Source organism: Drosophila kikkawai, chromosome 3L, assembly GCF_030179895.1.
Source record: "Drosophila kikkawai strain 14028-0561.14 chromosome 3L, DkikHiC1v2, whole genome shotgun sequence".
Lineage (NCBI taxonomy): Eukaryota > Metazoa > Arthropoda > Insecta > Diptera > Drosophilidae > Drosophila > Drosophila kikkawai.
In genome coordinates this window covers 13,964,762-13,985,896 of record NC_091730.1, presented here as the reverse complement: position 1 = coordinate 13,985,896, position 21,135 = coordinate 13,964,762, and the positions used below count along the sequence as shown (strand labels likewise).

Below are 21,135 nucleotides of genomic sequence, written 5' to 3'. Positions count from 1 at the left end.
TAGTTACAATTTATTTGCAGAAGAACACAAACTATCGCAATTTCATTTATTTATTTACAATATCAATCTGTTTTTCTTCGTTTCTTACTTCAGTTTAGCATATTTAGTATGTATAAATCTAAGCAGATCCTTAATATAGACCGTAAATGTATAATTGTTTCATTCTCTCGTTACTTTTCAGTATAGATTACTTACAAAAACTCAAATACAATATTTCTTAACCGGCTAAAGTTATCGATAAAACATTATCTGCTTTTGTGCACTCATCGGACTTATCGTTAATTGTATATTTTGTATTTTGTATTTTTAATACACGTACAGTGGGTAAAAACATGTATACAAATACGCTATGTAGTTTGTGTGTGTTTGGAAAATCCTCAAAGTAATGTTCAGATATAACTTAATATCTGTTCCAAGATTCAAAATTATTGTACCACATTTAGAATATCAATGGTTGTGTATACATATAATATGTACATATACATAAATATATAGTATCTTGAGTGTGTAAATATCAGCAAATATTCCAGTAGAGTCTCTATATAATATATATGTTTTGGGTTGGTTTTCCGCTCTAGGTCTGGGAGAAATCAGAGATTACAATAATTACTAATTGACGGGGTTGAAATCGAAAGCCATTTATCGAAATAATCGGTATCGCTAATCGAATTGATTTCATCTGCTCTCCTTTCTCCTCCTTGAATAAATAACTTAACTAAGGTAGAATATCCAGTTTTTGTCATGGACGAGTCGAGCTCTAGCTATGTACAATCACTAATCCCCCTTCCTCACTCCTCGCCCTCGTATCCCAGACACCACAGTTGGGACAAGGGCACGGCTGTGGACTAGCTGCCCGCCACGCCCTCTTCCTTGCGCGGCCTCAGGATAAAGTTGAGGTTGTAGTTCGTGTTGACCGCGTAGTAGACATTCGCATTCTTGGGCATGACCAGCTCCTTGTCGGGCAGCACCTGCGCCAGGGTGAACCTGTCCGGATCGTCCTCAAGGCCCAGCTTCAGCATAGCATTGCGTATTACCTGCGGCGTCCGCTCGTTGTTGCCTAGCATTATGCTCTTGTACAGCACAATTCCGTCCAGCTCGATGTTGTCCGTTTCGTAGGTGACCCGGATGATGTAGAAATCTGGCGCGGATTGCGGAGTACCGCCTGAGGGCTGCACCAGCTGGGCGTTGATGTGCGGCGAGCCGCCATTCGTGGTGGTGCCATTCCCGTGGGACTTTAAGCCGTTGCCCATGGACTGCGAGTGTGTCAACTTACCAGACTGCCGACCGCCGGAGTTGCTGGAGTCCAGCGACAGATTGGATACACTGCTCGAGGCGGACATAAGGGAGGCATGCTGGTGATGGGCATCCCGATCAAGGGAGTTGTGCCTGGAGCTAGTGCTGCTGTTCAGCTCGCAGTAGAACTGTGATCCTGCTCCGCTGCTCGAGTTGGAGTGTATGGAGTCAGTCTTCCGGTGGCCCATAATCGAGGCCGTCGACGAGTTGGTGGTATTGGTGAGCGATGTATTCGTGCTGACCACCGATTTCCGTGGAGCTGGCGGCGGCGGTTCCAGCCTGCAGCTCAGTTCAAAGGCTTCGCGTTCATCGAAGACCGGCATCGAGTTGAACCAGTGATCGAAGAGGGCATCCGCCTGGAGATTATAAGTGTTGGCCGCGCCCTGGAGGAGCTTGATTTGCGCCAGAACCTCGAACTCCTTGCGTTTTTTGTCAAAGTTGATCAACTTGTCCTCGGTGAGGTAGTCGGGATTGGCCGTGTGGATCATGGTCAGGTCGGTGAGGAAGGTACCCAAGTAGGGTATCGTGCCATGTGAGGTCTGAGTGCCCAGGTTAAGGATAAGCTTCTGCAGGTGCCGGTCACTCTGATCGCTGCCTGGATCCGGGTTCTTGGCCGTTCCCTCACGCTTTAGCACCTCTCGCAGGGTCCAGGCATTGTTGTCCTCCGAACAAATTCTCGCCAGCTCCGTAAAGACTTCCATCTGGGTAAAAAGATTGGGAAAAGCGTTGAGTAAAGCTGGGTATATAACAAATTACGACAGACTCACCCTCTCTTTGGGCAAAACCTCCCAAATTTTGGAAAGCCTGTAGATGGAATTGGAGTTCAGAGCCGAAATGATGGCCTTGAGCGAGCTAAAGTTCTTGAGCATGCGCAGCTCCTGGGCAATGTCAATCCATCGTGAAATGTTTAGAGCGCGCTCCTAATAAAGATAAATTATTTATATTTAATATTTAATAAACATTACTTGCAAGTTAAAACCCACCTGAGGCTTCAGCCGATCTATCAGGATGCTGGACACCACCCGGAAGAGCACTGCATTGAACTGATTAATGGTGGCCACCACTGTCTCCGATCCACCGCTATCCCTTCGCGCCCACGTGTGTCCGAGACACTGATGGGGTATCAGACGCTTGAACAGCTCCGTGTCCATGCGGGTCAGCTGCTCGGCAAAGTGCCGGACGGGCACGTGGGGAAAGCGGAAGGCCTGCAGAAAATGTGTGGGTCCACGGTAGATGGGTCCATGGCCCATGGGCGAGAGATACAGACCATTAAACTGATCGGTGAGGTCGTACGAGGAGCCATAGTGTGTGGGAATCAGAAACTGTTGCACCGGCTGTGAGCCTGCGGCAGAAAGCCAAGAAAGGCCATTACCCTCCAAGCCACCACCTCCGCCTCCGCCGCCGCCACTGCCATTTCCATAACAAGCCTGGCGAATAAGCCGCTCTAGACGATTCAACACCTTGATGTGCAGGTCGGAGCGTTTCAGTCGCTTGGTGGCAAAGCCCAAGATCTGAAAAAAAATATATATATTAAATTGATATTAAACAACATTTTTATTTTGATTCCCACCTGCTGCAGGTTGTCCTCATGCCAATCCTCTGGAAATCCATCCAGCCACACATGCAGCGCCGAGACTAGCGTTTTCTTGTGCTGCTCATGGATGGAGGCATGCGGATCGTAGGCAGGGTCCATGGATTGGCCACTCTCCTGTGCCTGCTCCAGCTCCTCCAGGTGCTTCTCGTGCAGCGCATCATAGCGCTGCGTCAACAGACTAAGCACCTGCTTTGGCGTGGAGAAGGTGCGGTATGTGGACAGGAACACGTTAATAAACGTCGACTCCAGCTCCCCGTCATCGGTGGCCAAAGCCTCCACCAGACGGGCCAGTGTCGCCGCCTTCACAAAGCGCACTCGCACTGTCTCCCACTCCAAATGGGAGATCTCATCATCAGAGTCCTAGAGGAGAAGAAAAATATATAAATTCAAGGGACATAAAGGCGAGGAATTTTCAATTTAAAAAACTGAACAGCCAACGATGTTATCCGGCTAAGTAATTGATTATAAGAGTTACTTACATTGCTGGCCGTGGGCGTTGGTCGGTGGTAGCGCACCTTCTTCAGGTAGACGGTGAAAATTGCATTCTTCTCGTGCTCTTCGCCCCAAAGGCGCCACGTGGGCTGTGAAATAAGAAAAAACGGAAAGTGGATTAGTCAAAGTGAAGGTGAAATTGACTTTCTAAAACTAAAATGTGTTTGTCTTCTCTCAACTTTGTGTGGAAACTTTATTTAGACAGGGATTAAACTGTAGCCTTAATTTTCATCTAAATGTTAGAAATATTCATTCAACTTAATATATATTTTCCCCATTAATTAAACCAAATATTGTTGTTTATGGTATCTCCAAATTCAATAAATATTTATGGAAAATGGGAAATCTGTGTCAAAGTCAAAGATCACTGCCTATTCAATGGCAATTAAATGTATCATCCATCTAAATTTAGCCGCAATATCCGACGTATTTTAAATTTATTTCCCCTTAATACGAACCCAAGAAATTTTAAATATTCTCAATATAAACAATATGCCATTCGGGGTTTGTGCAAAATGTGTTTTGTGCACGAAAAACTGTTTGTTTTTGTGGAAATTCGGTTGTCGGGCATTTCCATTTCCATTTCCGCTTCGTGTGGCATCTTTGGCAGTGTTAAGGCCCCCAAAACAGCATTTGTTCTTGTCTAGTCTCGGTATTTTAATTGATACATAAATTCTTTGCTAATTTGTTGGATTGTTGGCCCAACCGAATATGTTTCAAAAGAAATGAAAATTAAAATGTTTTTCAAATCGTTCTGGCCTAATTGAAAATGAGAGGCAACATGAAAATTGTGCAAGACGAAATTTATGTAAATGCAAAATCACTTATTAAAAAATGTAAACAGAAAATTTCTTTATAGAGAAAATATTTTTGTTACGAAAAAGTTGGTGATTCAACGCCGCACTTTGTTATGTATTTTAGCAGCAGTTTTCCCAAGGCCCCCGCATTTTCCGTGCGCCCCCCCGGAAAATGCTACACATATTTGCGCTTAATCAACGCCAAAGCATTAAAATTCTAATTAGAAAATCATGCAACCGACAATGGCAGCCAGCGCTGAGCTCTCTTTACAAAATACCTTTTGTGTTTATGTAAAAACTATGTAAATACCGAGCACACAAACGGGCCCACATAAATGCGGCATAAGTGCTTAAATTGAAATTTACTCGCAGCAATGCCAAAAGCGTGAAAAAAGCATTAAACGAGAAGTGAATGAATAAGCATAAGCGGAGCGAGTTGAATAAACGCGCAGCACCAGCAGCCACGAAGGGAATGGCACGCAAAGTTCACGTCGGCGGTATAGGTAAGTGTCTGGTACTTGGATCTGTGTCGGTGATTGGGTGTGCGTGGTGCTGGCGCCCACCAATAATAAACAGAAGCTAAAAGTTACAACAAGCCGTGGATTAGGAAAAGTCCCTATAAAAAGATTTTCTATTGGTCCAACACAGAGAAAAATTAACGTCGCTTATTCTTAACAATTTTTAATTTTACTTTTCTAGAGGAAACATAGCTTAATTTTCAGTATTTGAATTCTATATTATTATATATTTGGTTTATGTTCAATTTTAGCCTGATCGAATAAGCAATAAGGCTACAATTTAGTACTATCTTTGCAGTATTTCAACTTTCCAACCGCCAAAAAGTAGACTAAGATTTTGAGATAGCAAAGTTAAGGGTTATCGTATGGTCGAGGCACATCTTTAATTGTTTTTTTTTTTTTTATTGAAATATATGTGGTTTCAGATAAATAAGCTTTGAAAAATATTTTTTCTATTAAAATAGAAGATCATTTATGTTATTGTAATTTTACAAAAAATATACATTTTATAACAATTTTGCTTTTATTTCCATAGAAATAAGATAATTATAAAGATAGTTTTTGGGCAATAAATAATTTTGTATAAACATTATTCAACAGAAAATCAATGAAAGCGTTAAAAAGTAAACCATATACAAGGTCAAATCCCGTTCTTTGATAATGAAATAATTTCGTCAAGCCAGATTATATTTCTAAAGCTGATTGTGGCATCAAAAGTTCTTTAATTTCAAGTCTCTACATTTTGTGACAATAATCTTCTTTACTGCTCAGAATTCCAATATTCAAACGAGAAGCTTAAAGCACATTTCCAAGAATATGAAATCAATTTTATCAGTGTGTCCGGTTGGACATGAATATTTTATTTATTTTATTTTGTTCTCCCTACAGATAGGGCGACAGCAACAGCAGCAAAGGCACAGCTGACCCCAAATAAGAAACCAACAAGGAATGCGAAAACATAAACATGATTTTATGTGTGGAGGGAAATATAAAAAGGGAGGGCCTAACACACACGCGTACTTGGGGTCATCCATCCTAGACAGAAAGACAGACAGGCAGGCACGAATCTCATGTTGATCCAATTAATTGCCCGCATGCGCTTTGATTACACCAAACAAAAGCGAACGAAATTGCTCAAATGTTTAGTTTACTTCGTTAGCGTTTCGTAAATTTTTTATTAAAGTACTCGTCGCACTCGTTGTACTTTAATATTTCGTAAAAAACATGAAACAACGCCAAGAGAAGCAGGCGTTAAGTGGCGGCAGGCAGCGATTTGTTTCGTGTTTTGTGTAATTGTGCATAAACTTTGGGTCTTTTGGGGGAGATGGATCTGGAAACAGCTGAAACACTTCCCAATGGCCTTGCAAAAATAGAAGACACGATGTGGAAACTGTAGGGGGAGGCCGGCCAAGTGTGGCAATCGAGCGATCCGTTTGCACTTGAAGAAATTTAGACGTCGATTAAGATGTTGCTGGCAACAGAGATGAGAAGAATTCTCACAATAACAACAGCTGGGAAAACGTTTCTTTCTTTTATTATTTCTTTTTTTAAGACAGCTTCCTGCTAAAAATCCATATAAATAAGCAAGAAAATTGCAATTGTTTTTATCTAATTGTGTAGCATGCTTCAACTTAATTGCCGCTTTCTGTTTTATTTTATTATTTTTTCGGCTGGCTGATTTACACACACTTCCCCTTTCCCAATCTATTATACGTTATATACCTACTATATGGTACATATACAATGTGAAGGCAACATTTAATCAATTCCGATTCACGATCATCGGCGCCGGCAGCGACTTTTTCTTAGCGGCATCTGCCAAAAAAAAACTTTTTCCGCCGTTCTTGATTCGCTTTGCGGAATGTACATACATATATTCAAATATACATATGTACGTATCACGTATACGTATTTATTTAATTTATTTGTTATTTATTTGGCATTTTTTGTTCTGTCTTGTTTTTTTTTCTTGGTTAAACACTGATGCCTTATACGCGCTGTTCACTTGCCTTTTTGTTGTTTAATTAATGACGCATTATGGCAGCTCAGTTCGATTCCCCATTTGCGTCAAAAGTGAAGGAAATACTACTATTGCTACTTAAAAATGATTTACAGGCCAATCCTCAGAGCTAAATCAAGTATAAACGGACATTGATTTATGGGATGCAAGTGGACATTTAAATAGGTAAACGCGAGTCACTGAGTCACTGCTCCAGGAGCTCCTGCAAAATGGCAGAAGATTGCCCCTTATCGATGCCGAAATATTATTTATAGAAAATAAAGAACAAGCTATTTATGATAATACAAATAATGCCTTAATTATTATTGGAAAATAATAATAAATATTTAATAAGGGCCTGCTGCTGCTTAAGCCTCTTGTCTTGAATTTTACAAACTTAAAAATGTACTCTTCTATGAAACGACGTTTTTCTCAATGAAACTGCACACCGATAGATGGAAATTGCTTCAACAATTGAGCTACAATTAGTAGTCTATTGCTTTACCTCAGCCTCAAATTCTTGCATGCAACTTAACCAATTAATTAGTGTCAATTAGACAATCAATTGGGTAAACATAATTAAGCCGGATGTGACTCAGGGGACGTGGCTGCAACTCGACAGCCGCCACACACCAAACAAAGCCAAACAACAAGTGCAAAATATAAATGGGAAAGGCAAACATTTTAGAAAATCGAAAAGTTCACTTTTTTGCGTTTCATTCAATGAAATAAATAGTCATAAAAGTGGAAATGTTTGGGCACTTTAATTGTATTCGATAAATGTTTGAATTTATCTCATTTAAATAATATTAAATAAAAACAAAACTAATTTATTAAATATTTGGAAAATAAAAAATATAACTGATAAATAACAAAACAAAATAACAAATACTTAACATTATATCTAACGATTGACTTTTATTTATTTTTCTAAAGCAAAAACTATTTATTCAGACAGAAATTATAGTTAAGCAACTCCTTAAAATACTGTAAATTATTTTTGGAAATTAGAAAACCCACTTAAAATTTACCTTTGTGTAAGTATAGTTTTTGGCGTGCAGGTCCTTGGTCTTCTTGGAGAGATTCCTTAGCGTGGCGCCAGTGCAGGCGCACAGGTACTTAAGGCTGGCAACTACCTTCCGTTCGGCATTGAGCACCGCCGAGGAGACGTCCAGGTCGTCATAGGAGTGATACGAACTGTTCCGGCGTGGCTTGGCAGAGGCAGAGCGGGATCTCCGCTGTTGCTGCTGCTGCTTAGACTGTTGGCACATGTCCACGGGCGGAAGGGGCGTCGAGGACTTTTTCCGCTGCCTGGGACAGGTATGGTGATGGTAGTGCTTCTTCAAGTCCTCCTGCTGCTCCTTCTGCTGATGGTAGGCACAGGAGTGGCTGGAGGTGTTGTTGTTCACCTGGCGCCAGGCGCTGCTAAAGTCCGTGTTGTCCAGCGGCGGCATGAGGGCGCGGTTATAGCCACTGAGATCCTGGAGCTGGTAGGCACAGGTGTGACTCTTGATGAGAGCGGGCTTCTGCTGCTGGTGCTTCTGGCTATGCGGGCATTTGCAGTTGGCTCGACTTGTGAAATTCTGCAAGTTTTTCGTGGGTTAAAACACCAGTTTTTCCTCTAAAAGGGGGCTTCGCTTTGTACTTGATCTTGGTTGCCACGGGCTGAGGTTCATTGATTTGACGAGAGACGACCCTCAACCCACTTGAGCTGTCGTCTCAGTTCGTTCACAGAGCCCCTGACCTTGGATACAATTTGACTCCAAAACGTACACACACAAACCACAATCCACTCGTATTGTTCAGCTGTATTTGATGTTTAAACAACAACAACAATAACAACAGCAATAGAAAATACCCAAAAATAGAAACAAAAAAAAAACAATCAAACAACCCGGCAGACAAACAGACAAAAAGTGAATTTTTGACAAGCAACTTTGTATGTACTTCAAGTGGCGCTCACTCATCTCCTCCATATTTGGCTAAATACGAAGCCCTGGAGCTGAATTTACGGCCACTCGATGCCTAACAATTTTACATTGTGCTAGGCAAGTCGTCGTCGCTGTTCATCCCGTAAACAACATCCCAAGTATGATCATCCCGTACGAGATGCGTTCAACTTTTACCAGGAAGTTATTATAGTTGTTCATGTTGTTTTTGGGGCCACAGTAATTCACGCCTATTGACAGCTGCGCACAGGTTTCGCCAGGAAAGTATCCAGCAAAAGATACTCTAACAAAGGATCAGACAGGCAAATGCACTCAACAGAAATTTACAAAAATATATTATGGCAGAGCAAGCGAACTATTTGGGCTTAAATTAAAATCATAACTTCATCAAATTTAAATCAAAATCTCTAAATTCAATCTCTCTCTGAAGAGTATTTCCATTTCGTCTACCAAAAACCTGAAAACTATTCAATATTTTTGCCTAAATAAATATTTTCTTGTCTTTGTTGTGGTGGAAACTGCGCTGCGTTTTCCTTTTCTCCAGCGGTTTTATGGCATTTTTTCCATCTTTCTCTTTCTCTTACGGCCCAGCCCATTTCATGTTGAGTTTTAGCCATAAATTAGGCCAACTTCAGGCCATTTGGCATCTTTGCCCAATTACTACAGACCGACCTGGCTCCATGGCCAATTACATAACTTGTTTCTGCCCAGATTCGTGTGAAGAGAAATGTCATTTCGGTCGCTAGGTCTTTGAGACAGTTAATCTCGTCTGGGAAATTAATCGTAGAGAGGTCAGAGCTGGTTCATGCGTGAGGAAAGGAGGGAAAAAGGTCGGATCTGGAACGTGCCTCGCGTGGCCAAGTGTATCGAATTGTGGTTATTGATGCCTTGAAATTAAATAACCAAGAAATGCATCGAAGGTCGTTCAATCAAATACGCTACACAAAAATTAAATCGAGCGCAATCAAATAAAACCCATATATAGTATATTCTGAAATGAAGAAAATTGGTCGATAATACAGGCACGTTCAACCCAGTATGCGTCATGCATCCTCCATTGAGAGAAGTCTGGGATTTAGCTTCCCCAAGGCGAAGCCATAAATTAGATGCAATCTGAACAAAGTCGAGCATGAATTGTTTGCGGATTGTGCTTACAAATTTGTGAGATTCATTCCGGTTCGGAGAAGCCTTTTAAGGCGGAAAATGTGCATGTAAATACATAACTTTCTGGTTAAAGTTAAGCGGAATTAAGGGATATTTTATATAGTAAATCATAAAATCTCTTGAGGCTTCGTTTGGGCTTACATTATGTGTGATTTGTTGTTTGTTTGATTAACTAAATTGTAGTTTTAGTTAAAGTAAACCTTTAGTCAACAATTTATGCTTTCATACACTAGCCTCCTCGTTCACCCTGAAGATTGCATTTGAATTATCAATAAATATTCCATTCACCCTGAACTTTAAGCGATAAGACAATATGCTGTCCCATTTCGCAAATGTAAAACAAAGCTTCTTCGAGTGATTAGAATGAATCCTTCGAATACATCAACCCAGTTTGCTTTGGCTGAGTTGCCTTCGCGTCTAATCAATATGCACATACATTGCACTCGATTCGTACCAAGAGCGACTCATTTCATTCACGTATATTATTACAACGATTGCCAAACGAGACACGACAGAAACAGAACCCGACTCTGAGAGGAATTGAAATTTGCATGACTGAGTTTCTGAACGAGTTCGAATGATTCATCAGAAAATACCCGCCACACGGGGGAAATAATATGCATAACGGCGCCAAAAAAAAAACTCATTATAAGTGATGAAATATTATATTATAATATAATAATAATGCCCAAACTGGGGGGAGGCAATTGTCAAACATTTTCGTGTTTGTATATACAAACGCCTCAATTATAAAGAAATAACATCCAAGTACGATGATGAGCCGGCTAATTGGAAGCGGCCCACATCATCTGTCTATATATAGAGCAGGTGACCTTTCCTCCAGAAAATCGCGTGGGTAGAGACTTCTGTTTTCCAGCCGGAGGGGGGCTTTTCTCAATTACAGATCTTGGCAAAAATAGCCAAAAGCCAAAACAAAGGAGAGTCGAACAACTACAGGAAAAAACAACAACAACAACAACATCAAAGCGGATGGCCATTGGTTTTGCATTTCCAATTGGGGTGGAAATATGCTACTTCTGGGCACAGGAAAACAGGTGTGGTTAAAAAAATAGCAGTAATAATATTTAGTAATAAATCTTTAATTATTTTCAGGGAAGGTTATAAAAAATGTTTTATTATATTTATATTCATATTTTCTTTTTTTTTAATTTATTTCTTTAATTTTAATTTATAAAGAATTGTTTAAATAAATCATTTACTATTATTTACTATACAAATAAATATTTTAAATATTATCTATAAAAATTTAACGAATTTTTTACAAGCCCTGCTAGGACATTTATTATTTTGCCCACAACTGTAAAGCACATATAGCTATTTTTACACCGGCAACCCCTGGCACGAGTTTGTGAATTGCAGCAACAGAAGCAGCAGCAGAAAAAAAAACTAAATAAAACATCGCAAAAACCAAATTGAAAAACGCCAAAGAAAAAAGAGACTGAAACTAAACACCACTCGCCCCGCATTCATCTCTGATGTGACTGACTGACTGACTAAATGACTCTGACTGACTGTCAGTTACATGTGACTGCATCCGACGCAGTCAGCTTGACAACATTTGTTGCTCCCCCAATGGCACTGGAAGAATTTTGGGAGCCATTTTCTGTAATATTTGACTCTAATTAATTTATTTAATAGTTTAAGAATGCAGGTTAAGGGCTTATCATTTCTCCAAATATTCGTATAAATTGATAAGAGGATTTATTATGTAAATTTAACAAGTTTTCTAGGTTTTTTTCTAAATATTTTCCCATGATAAATATACAGCAGTATTCAACAAAAAGTATTTCTAAGAAATAATAATTTATTTTCTGTGTACCAATCTCTATCGCTCTCCCTCTTTTGGGGCTATTATCAAACCACATCCGACGGGGCAGTAGCAGCAGCAGCAGCAGCAGCAGCAGAGATGATGTACAAACAATACAAAATATATCAACTTGAACTAAAGCTTGAGCCAGTGAGCATAGCTCGCCACGTAAATTATTTTTATGCATTCCCCACTATCCATCATTCCATCCACTCTCCTCGGAGGAAGAGGCGGAGCCTTTGTTTTGCATACAATGGGCGCGGGTAAATGTTTTGGAGGGGTTCTCCACATAAATGGATGACACACAAAAACAAAAAATGGACCCAGGCACAGCAGCAACTTGAATGATTTATGGCCAGATTTCAAATGGTTCACTAACAAATTAATGCCATTGACAAATAAATTGGGTTTCTTGATAAACTCAGAATGAACTATTCTTATTAAAGGAATATATTGTAAACATTTCTCCCAAAAAACTCCCTACTTATGATTCACCAAATGTAGAGAATGATTACCCAAATTATTTCAGTTAATTATCTGGGCAAAAAAAAACCCCCAAAACCATCAAAATAGATAGGATAATGTGCCTGGTCATGGTTATTCCAGAAATACCTATAAGAAAGCTTTGATTATAACTGATTACCATTCTCGACTTTTATCGATTCCCCCTAATCCTTTCCCATACTCGAGTTTTATTTCTGGACTCCACCAAGGCGTAAAGTTTCCAGGCCATTGGCTTTTACCCGTAAACCTTGTTGACATTTCTTGTGATTTGACACCAAGACATATGTATACTACAGTAATTACTCGTCAAACAGGACCAGATCAAGTACAAAGCGATTCACCACCATTCAGGGCTGAGACAACTTTGGGTAAATAAAAGGTTCGTGATGGGTTCATTGTAGGCGGTATTATCGATGTAGTTGACTTAAGGGCGACATATTGTACATACATAAATATATGTAAATATAACAACGATAAACCACCTACAAGTTGTGGTTATTTTTATGATACTCTTACAGTGGTGATTCAGCTTTTAGAGTAAAGAGTTTCTTTCATAAAGAAATATTTTAGCATCTTGTAAGCATTTTTCCTCTTAAAATCAAAGGATTACTAATGGATATAGCAACTCTATTCTTAGTAAAGCTTCCAAGTTAGAAAGTTATTAAGTAGGAACCACTGTAAGGGCATCACAAGAACCTCCCGATCTCTCTCCTCCTTATCATCCCTGATAATTTACGCCGGGGCTTTACCATTTGAGATTGGCTTTTGTTCCTTGAAAAATATTCTTGAGATTTCCGCTGATGCTGCTTTCCTTTGTTCCTCCTTTAATTTACACGTCTCCTTTAAATGTGTGTTGTGATTTTCCTTCAGTTTTTCTTGCCCAAGTGCAGTTCATTGAAGTGGGCGGTGGTAGGTAGGTAGAGTGTGTGTGTAAGGGCGAGTAAAATCGATATTCCTGCTGCTCTTTTTCTATGGCCGCCTGTCCGCTGCTACCGCTGTGCGGTTCAGCTTCTTCCTGGCCAACGGATGAGTCAGGGAGCTTGGTGGGGTGGTGGTTACTGGCTCACCGATTACTTGGTAAGCGGTGAGTCCTTGGTCCGCGAAGGAAAGTAAAGGTTCGTTGCACTACGTTCAATAGTCTGCGTTTTGGGCTCCTTCTGTGCCCTGCTCCTGACTGGATTACACTTCACAGCGCCTTCCTCACTATTTATTATTTTCACTTTTTATCGCTTTTTCCGTTTTTCCTCTTGTTTCTCTTTTGTTATTGTTGCTTCCGAGGCACTATCTGCACTCGCATAAACACAGAATTTCGGCATCCCGCGTGCATTTTCATTTGCTGTGCTGAAAATCTCAACATGAGATGATACATCCATGTAATTACAAAAACATTGTACAAAAATTCACAATTGGGGGTTTCTCGAGATTTTCGCGCGGCTGGTGGCCCGGGGGGAGTAAGGGGGTAGTAAGACGCGCGCGGGACACACACACAGAGAGACAGAGCTCGAGACACGCGACACAACCACCGCCGACGACTGTCGAAAGCACTCTGTCGAAAGCACTCTGCCCTCGGCACTCAGAACGTACACGACCCAGCGTACTATGGGGCGAATGAACACTTTTTGTGGCAATAACTAAGAACTTTTCATTTTAATTTTATTTCATTTTAAAAACTGAAATATCTATGTATATACAATTCTAAAAATGGAAAGATTTGGACCCACTTTGTAGCTTCATTTTTATTTTAGAATACACTAAAAATGTATATATTTTTTAGGGTTACTAATTACACAAGATTATAGTTATATATATTTAAATTTCGGTATTTAAAACTTGCAAAATAAATAAACGATTTAACAGCGCTTGCTACTCCTGGCAGTTACAGTATATTAACGACTTTTAACATATGTATTTTAGCCATAAAAAATGGTCGTTCGTCCCATAGTGCAGCGGGGCTCGGCGGCCCCACACTCTCTGGCGCTCTCTCTCAGAACGTTGGCTGCCAGGGTTGCTTCAACAGTAGCATCCCCATGTTTGACGAGCTGCTCCAAGCGGACGCTCTCCCAATTACACACTCTCTTTGCTTGTTCTCAGGTATTCTCAGGTTTAGGATCGTGGGAATTTCTAGCACCCACTATGGATTTGATACCCCGTAGTTTTAGCTTAATAGGGCTTACGCGGTTTGAGAGGGTTTATGTAACAGAATATGAAATTGTGATTAATGTAGTAAATGTAAGCTTTATAAATTATGTAAAGAAGAAAAGAAAATGATGTAGAAGAACGCCCTATGCTTTAAAACTTTATAAAAATCGTATAATCTTAGGTATCAACCTTAAAGATTCATAATTCTGGGCTGCCTATTGTTTTTTAAATCCCTGGAAAATATGTCCTTATTTATGCTACAAAATATTGAATATTTTAAAAGAAAATCAAAATGAGAGAATTAGAAGCCTATCTTTGGATTGGTCTTCAGGGTATGATCTTATAGTAGGTCTACGCTTTAAATAATAGATTGTACTTAAAATATATAAAAATACATTAATTTTAAAGGCATACAATTTATTGTGATTTCATTTGAGCAACTCAAAGACTGAGTAATCCGTTGTCGGACACTTAATCAGAACGTTCCCCACTCGGTTCAACTGTTCTCGCTCTGTTTATGTTTTTCTGATGAGCAACTGCGTTGTTTGTTGGATTCTCATCAGAACTCTCTCAGGGGCTCTCACTCCCCAAGTATTCAGTATATTTTCGGTATTATTTTAGGACAACTTCACACTGACCCCAACAATGGACATTTGTTTTCATTATCTTCACGCATTTATCAATGGAATTTATGAGCTTCCCCGTAAAACTTTAAGACCGGTGCCGGGTATTTTCCGAATTTTTGATTAATGCCAGGGAAAAAATTTAAATATTTTTCTTTTTCCTTTTGTTTATATTTTTTTAGGGGGCCCCAAACATGTGAACTGGAATGACATAATTATGCAAATGGGCATACCTGAATACCGTCTGGTATTTGTTATTTGGTAACGACTTAAAAGAAAGCTGGCACGGAAATCAATAAGCGAAAATATTAATAAAACGTGCCTTTACGTAAGCGCCAATCAAATGTTGTCTGAGGCTTTGTTTGTCGTTGGACAAACATTGGACCCCGAAAAGCAAGTCAATTGATCAATTAACGTGAATGCAACATGTCTCAAGACAAAGGGAGCAGCCTGATAAGGCCACATGGGATCGAGATGGAAATTGATAAGTGTTATGCATCAGCCAAGTGATGCTGATGAAGTTGGATAACACAGAAACATGGGAAGTTATCAATTTGGAGGATTATTTAAAAATGGAATCAGTATATGCTATGTGTATTGGGTTTATAAACAAGAGCACTCAAGTATTTCATTCACAACTTATTGTAAGTGAACTAGAATCTTAAGTTCTTCTTGATGCTGATAAGGCGATAAGATAGGTATACTTATCACTGTTATCTTATCTGCGGCAACACTTTAAATTATGTTTAAACTTGACAAATTATTCAAGTACACTTTTCTTAGACATTGACAATGGCAAAGATAATTGAAATATGAATGAAATAAATAGAAGAAAGATAAAACCCGAATTAAAAGATAGATTTGTAATAAGTCAAGAACAAAACTAAATAATAAACCTGGTCTAGTATAAAAAGATGATTTTATTGCAGTCATCTTTTTACAAATGTTTCTTTAGTTCCTAAGTAATCCTTTTATCCATTTTAATTCCAGGCTAAAATCATTAATACAAATTATAGCTTTTTGAGGCCATCAATTTTGATTCATGTTAATCCGGTCTACACAAATATTTAACCAAGCAATTAGCGGTCTTGGCCAAAAATAAAAAAAAGCTTCCACACAAAGTTCGGGCCCTGCGAGATACTTTCAAAATGACTTTCTATGCATTTTCCCCGTTACTTTCTACGCTGACCATGTCCGTATATTGTAAATGTATATAGTATTATATGTACAAGGTAATGGTTTAGCTACTCACCAAACTATCGGCCACATTTTGACTCATTATACTCCGCAACGTTGACGATGGCCAGATGCTGCAATTACTTCAAGGTGCGTGCTGCTCGGACTCGGACACAGATGCGATGCAATTGCTGATGATGATGACTGGTGGTATCTGTCGGATACGGGCATTTTGGCCTGGTCACAGCTAACGACGACGAACGGGGGGAGACTCGAATAGACCCAGAGACACACACACACACACTCACTCGGACACGTGCAGCGCGACTCACTTATTTATTTATTTCTCTTTTTGGGTTGTGCAATTCGCCCGACAAGCGGATGTATCTGCGAGATACGCGACCAAACTTGCAATCGTATCGACACCAATTTCAAGTTTTCTTTTCCATTTCGTTACCGAACTGTAAGAAAGCGACAAAACGTTCAGGTGAAAACCATTTCAGCTCAATGGAAAGTGCGACAGCCGCCGCAGCAGCAGTCAATAAAAGTCCAAAACAGAAAAAATAGAGCTAACTACTATTATAAACCGAACCGAACCGAAGCCGCGCACATTGCTGGAATTCCAGGGGCTTAGAAGCCAAGACCAAGCGGAGACCAAGCGCCATCAACTGGCGAGCAACAACTAAACTGCTGTGGAGCTCTATGGCTACTGGGGTAAGAAAGACACAAATGAATGCGGTTTGAACGTGGCGCGTAACTGATTTACGATATTCGGCTGCGATATGGCAGGGTTACAGTGGTTTGTATTGCGCAAAATTGAGGTAAATTTATAACTGCATGTAGGGCTTATGGAAAAATAATGGGGAGAGAGTGAGAGACCACCCAAAAATGCAATCTAAGGAGAATGCTTGTAATTCAGATCTTTAATAGCATTATTTTTGGAAAAAAAAATTTACGATATTACTAATTTTATAGTGGTTATCAAATTGTTTTATAAAAACCTCTAAAAAATATATACCTGAAACAGGGCACTGTATTTGATCTATTATTCAACGGAAATTTTAAATATTTTTTTTAATTAATTAATTAATTTAATTTTTTCGGAACCCCTACCATTCTTGACATTTCCTCGATTCATCTAGAATTTATATAATGGTTTTTATTATGTGTCTATTTTTTTTATTACTAATTTTACCATTTCTACTTAAGCTTTGAACCGACCTTCAACTTAAATAATGTTTTTAATTATTTGTTTTGGCCATTAAATGGGTAGAACACCCCTCCACGCCACACTGTGGCGATCTATGCAAATGACAGCCACTGCGAAGTTGACAGCACCTAATGATGGATTTCTTTTTTACGACCCGTAATCGCTGTTACCTCTTAGAGCAGGAAAGCAAATAGCAGCCTTGTCTCAAAAAATATTTAAGAAACGCAAAACAAAACATTAATGAAAGTTTTTTCTTTCAGCACTGAAGTTGTTTTTGATAGTTTATGGCTCTACCTGGGCTCGCATTCGATCGCTGGGCTTGGTATGTGTTCTGCATAGCCCGCTTGGGCACACATGAAAAAATGCGGAAAATGTTTGGACAGACAATACCTGGGCCACAAAACAAAGAAAGAAAACAAAACAAACGAAGAACAGGTAGACGAATATCGACGGTATTTAGAGGCTTGCCAAACTCAAAGAGAGAATTCAGAGAATTATGGAGAATCTGAATGAGAATTATTTAATGAGATAGAGAGGCCTGGAGAGAGCACATGGTGGTCAATCAGGTGGTTTGGAGTTAAAAAACTGAGGTGAGCGAATATCGTAAGCTGAGTTTATTCAATTATTGGGATGTTAAAACTTTAAAAAGGATTTCTTATAAATGCTCTTCAGGTATTTAAAACTTTAAATATTCAAATTCTAAGAATGCTCAGAGAATCTCATTACCATTAAAATATTTTTCAAGATCAACCATTAATATGCTTAATTTCTAAGTAGAAATACATCTTCATTCAAAGCGAGCTTAAGATTCACATTTGAGTGTCATTAGGGGCAGGTTTGTTTGGCCAAATACAAAACAAAACTTGAACAATCATCAACCTTGATTATCTTGAGCTTCGAATGACCCTTTTCAAAGCCCCAGCTCAAGCAGAAGACGCACACAGAAAGAATTGTATTTTAAAACAGAATTAATATTAAAATATTCATATATGTGTGAATCCCTAAAAGATAATTACCTATTTAATGAGGAAGTAAAGCAATTTAGAATTTGAGAAGTACTTATGCATTACGAATATTACGAGAAATTTAATAAAGAACTTTATTTAAAAGAGATCTTTTTAAAAAATTATATTGTTAAAGTATTCAAATAGCTAATCAAACACCTAAATTTTTTTTGTGCTTATTTAATACATATTCTATATTGTCAGCTAAAAGATATTCGTATTTTTTACAGATCAGCCTTGCAAATAGTTTTGAAAATTAAATTGCTAATAAAAACTTATAAAAACGATATTCATTTTAATGAACACTTAATACAACATGTTTATATACAAATTGTAAACTAAATAAGAATCCAAATATCATATCTATAAGCAGTTGAAACTATTACTGATCACATTTTAAATAGCATTACTATAGCATTATTTTTTGCTGTGCAGCATTAGGCTTAATGCCCAGCTGAGCTCTTAATTATAAGCTGCGAATCCCTAGCCCTCTTTATAAAGTCTTAGCCTTAGCTCAGTCTCTGTCTTAGTCTCTCCCCCTAGTTAGTTCTAAGAACTATAAGACATCATCAATTCATTAGCATTTTTAACAAGATTTAAACAAAAGTTAAGGCAAGCTGCTCGACGTCAGCGATTCTCTCGTTGAGCGCGATCGCTCTCTCTTTTCTGATTTTTTGTTCTGTCAGCTTCTGGGGCGAGCTTTTTGCGAAATTTGTGTCTGTTTTTTGTTCGAATAGCGTTTTTTGCTTTCTGTTTTTTGTTCTTTTTATTGTTGCTTACACCTCCACACAGCTGAGCTGGGTTCCATAAACGATATTAAAATATTTATATATGTCCCGGTGATATATGGGCTACTCATTGTTGTTGCTGCTGGGCCATATTTACAAATTTGTATTTATTTTTTGGCCTGGCTTAAAACTTAGTCAATTCTCTCACTCTCTTTCTACCACTTTTGCTCTCTTTTCCTGTTTTCTCTCTGCCTCTCTCTCTCAAGCGATTGCAATCATGATCTCACTCAGTTTTTCGCTTTACGATATCAAATTGCTTTATTAGCCAAAAAAAAATAATAAACGAAGAAAAAACAGGCCAAAACGGAGTCGTTGTTAAAATCTTTTTATATTCTTAGTTTTTTTGTTTTTCTCTGCTATTATTGTTCGATTCCATTTCAGTGATTTCTTCTTTGTCACTTTAACACTCGTTTCGGACGTGTTTTTCGGCGGTAACACGCAAGCAGCTCTATAAACTGCCAGCTTTTTGATACCAATTTATCTTTAGTTTGATTTTTAGCTGCCGTTTTTAATGTTGTGGAAAATTCCGTTCTTTTAACATGAGTTTTAAGAAGATTATGTTATGTTTACTTCATTTTTAAAAGATTTATAAAGTGTATTGACAACTGTTACCTTTAAAGATACATAGATACTTTTCTAGATTTTTTAAGCTTTTGAAGGAAATATTTAGTAAAGTCGTGTTCTTGTTTGATTTTGATTTAGTTTTTATGCTTATTTTATTGATTTATTTTTAAACAAATTATATTAATGGGATTGAAGTCTTTTTTACTTTTTAAAAAGCAATCTTTTGTTTTAAAGCTTTTAAAACATATTAAGAACAGCTTTTTGGCCACTCTTTTCACCGATTTTCATTGTTCACTCCCGTTGTATTCGTCTTGACAACTTCACAATTTTCTAGTTATTTTTTATACAATTTTTTTGCGGGCGGTCGCCGTCTCTCTTGGGCCAACAACTCAAAAAAACACGTTGCAATTGGCAACTGGTTTACAGCTATGCAACGGCAAACACTCACACACTCGCGGATGTATACAAACACCTGTGAGCGTCTAGGTAGACACACCAACACCAAAGCAAACAAATGTTGCAGGTGTGTAAATGCCAATTTTTTTTTGTTTCGTGGAGTTTATCTCTTCACTGGTGCAATGTATTATTAACTTTTTTTGTTACCACTTTTACATCTATATATATATTTTTTCGTGTAATTTGCGCAATTAATTGTAATTACTTGATTGGGCATTTTCGATAGGGATTCCCGCTCTGTATACCTTTTAGATTTTCATGCTGCTGGACGGATGATGGTTGTTGCCACTTTTGTGCACCTTTTTTTCACACACAAACTCGAAACAGAAAATGCCATTAATGATACTATGACGATGTGGTTGTTGTTGTTGTTGTCTTGAGCACTTGGAAATTTTCGTTACGCTTTGGCAGACATTACGAGCCACGCTCCGCATCCGCCGACCTCCTCTATCCGCATCCGTAATCCGCACTCAGCGCGCCCCTTCTACGATATACGATGGCTATATTGTTGTTGTGGGGATCTCGGATCGGGAATCGGAAGCCCGGTACGAACTCGTCTATCTTTGGTTACACGTAGTTTGCGACTGATGTGAGCGAAAAAAAACTCACAACTGAAGCTGGTTTCAATGCTGCCGAGGTGTCTTCTGGCCAGGCCAACACAGAGAGAGAGAGAGTATTGAGCGAACAAAGGTGAGAGAGAGAGAGTGGAAGAAGAGATACTGCCAGATATCGGCTACTGAGCTCAGATTTTATTTTTTACCAAACGATATTTAGCTTTGGAAGCAACGGTCTAGCGAATATCGTAAGCGAATGAAGCAAAAGGTACGGCTGAATAAGTGATAAATCAGTGATAAAAGGTAAGAAATAACTAAGATTACGTATCTATGATTAGTAAGTATTGTCATACCTATTTTGATACAATTTAAAACTAAAAGGAACTGTAAAATGGAGTCCCTCGACCACAGAATATCCGTTTCTTAAACGTGGCATACTTTTGGGCAATTTCCGTTCTCTATGAAATACAATATACAAAATAT

At 38.7% G+C, this 21,135-nt stretch overlaps 1 protein-coding gene across 2 annotated transcripts; it reads right to left on the bottom strand.

Moving 5' to 3' along the window:
• Rgl (Ral guanine nucleotide dissociation stimulator-like) lies at nt 1–20,681 on the bottom strand. 2 transcript variants are annotated; one of them, XM_017167555.3, is made up of 7 exons: nt 20,344–20,681; nt 16,153–16,537; nt 3,367–3,468; nt 2,864–3,247; nt 2,277–2,804; nt 2,061–2,213; nt 1–1,994 (listed from the first exon to the last, which is right to left on the bottom strand). In XM_017167555.3, the coding sequence occupies exons 2-7, from the start codon at nt 16,177–16,179 to the stop codon at nt 846–848; spliced, it is 2,343 nt and encodes a 780-aa protein (XP_017023044.1). In that variant the 5' UTR covers nt 16,180–16,537; nt 20,344–20,681; the 3' UTR covers nt 1–845. The 2 variants fall into 2 exon arrangements, with proteins under 2 accessions (XP_017023044.1, XP_017023043.1); XM_017167554.3 differs by lacking the exons at nt 16,153–16,537; nt 20,344–20,681 and adding exons at nt 7,725–8,276; nt 12,888–13,677.
• Between the last annotated feature and the right edge of the window lie 454 nt (nt 20,682–21,135).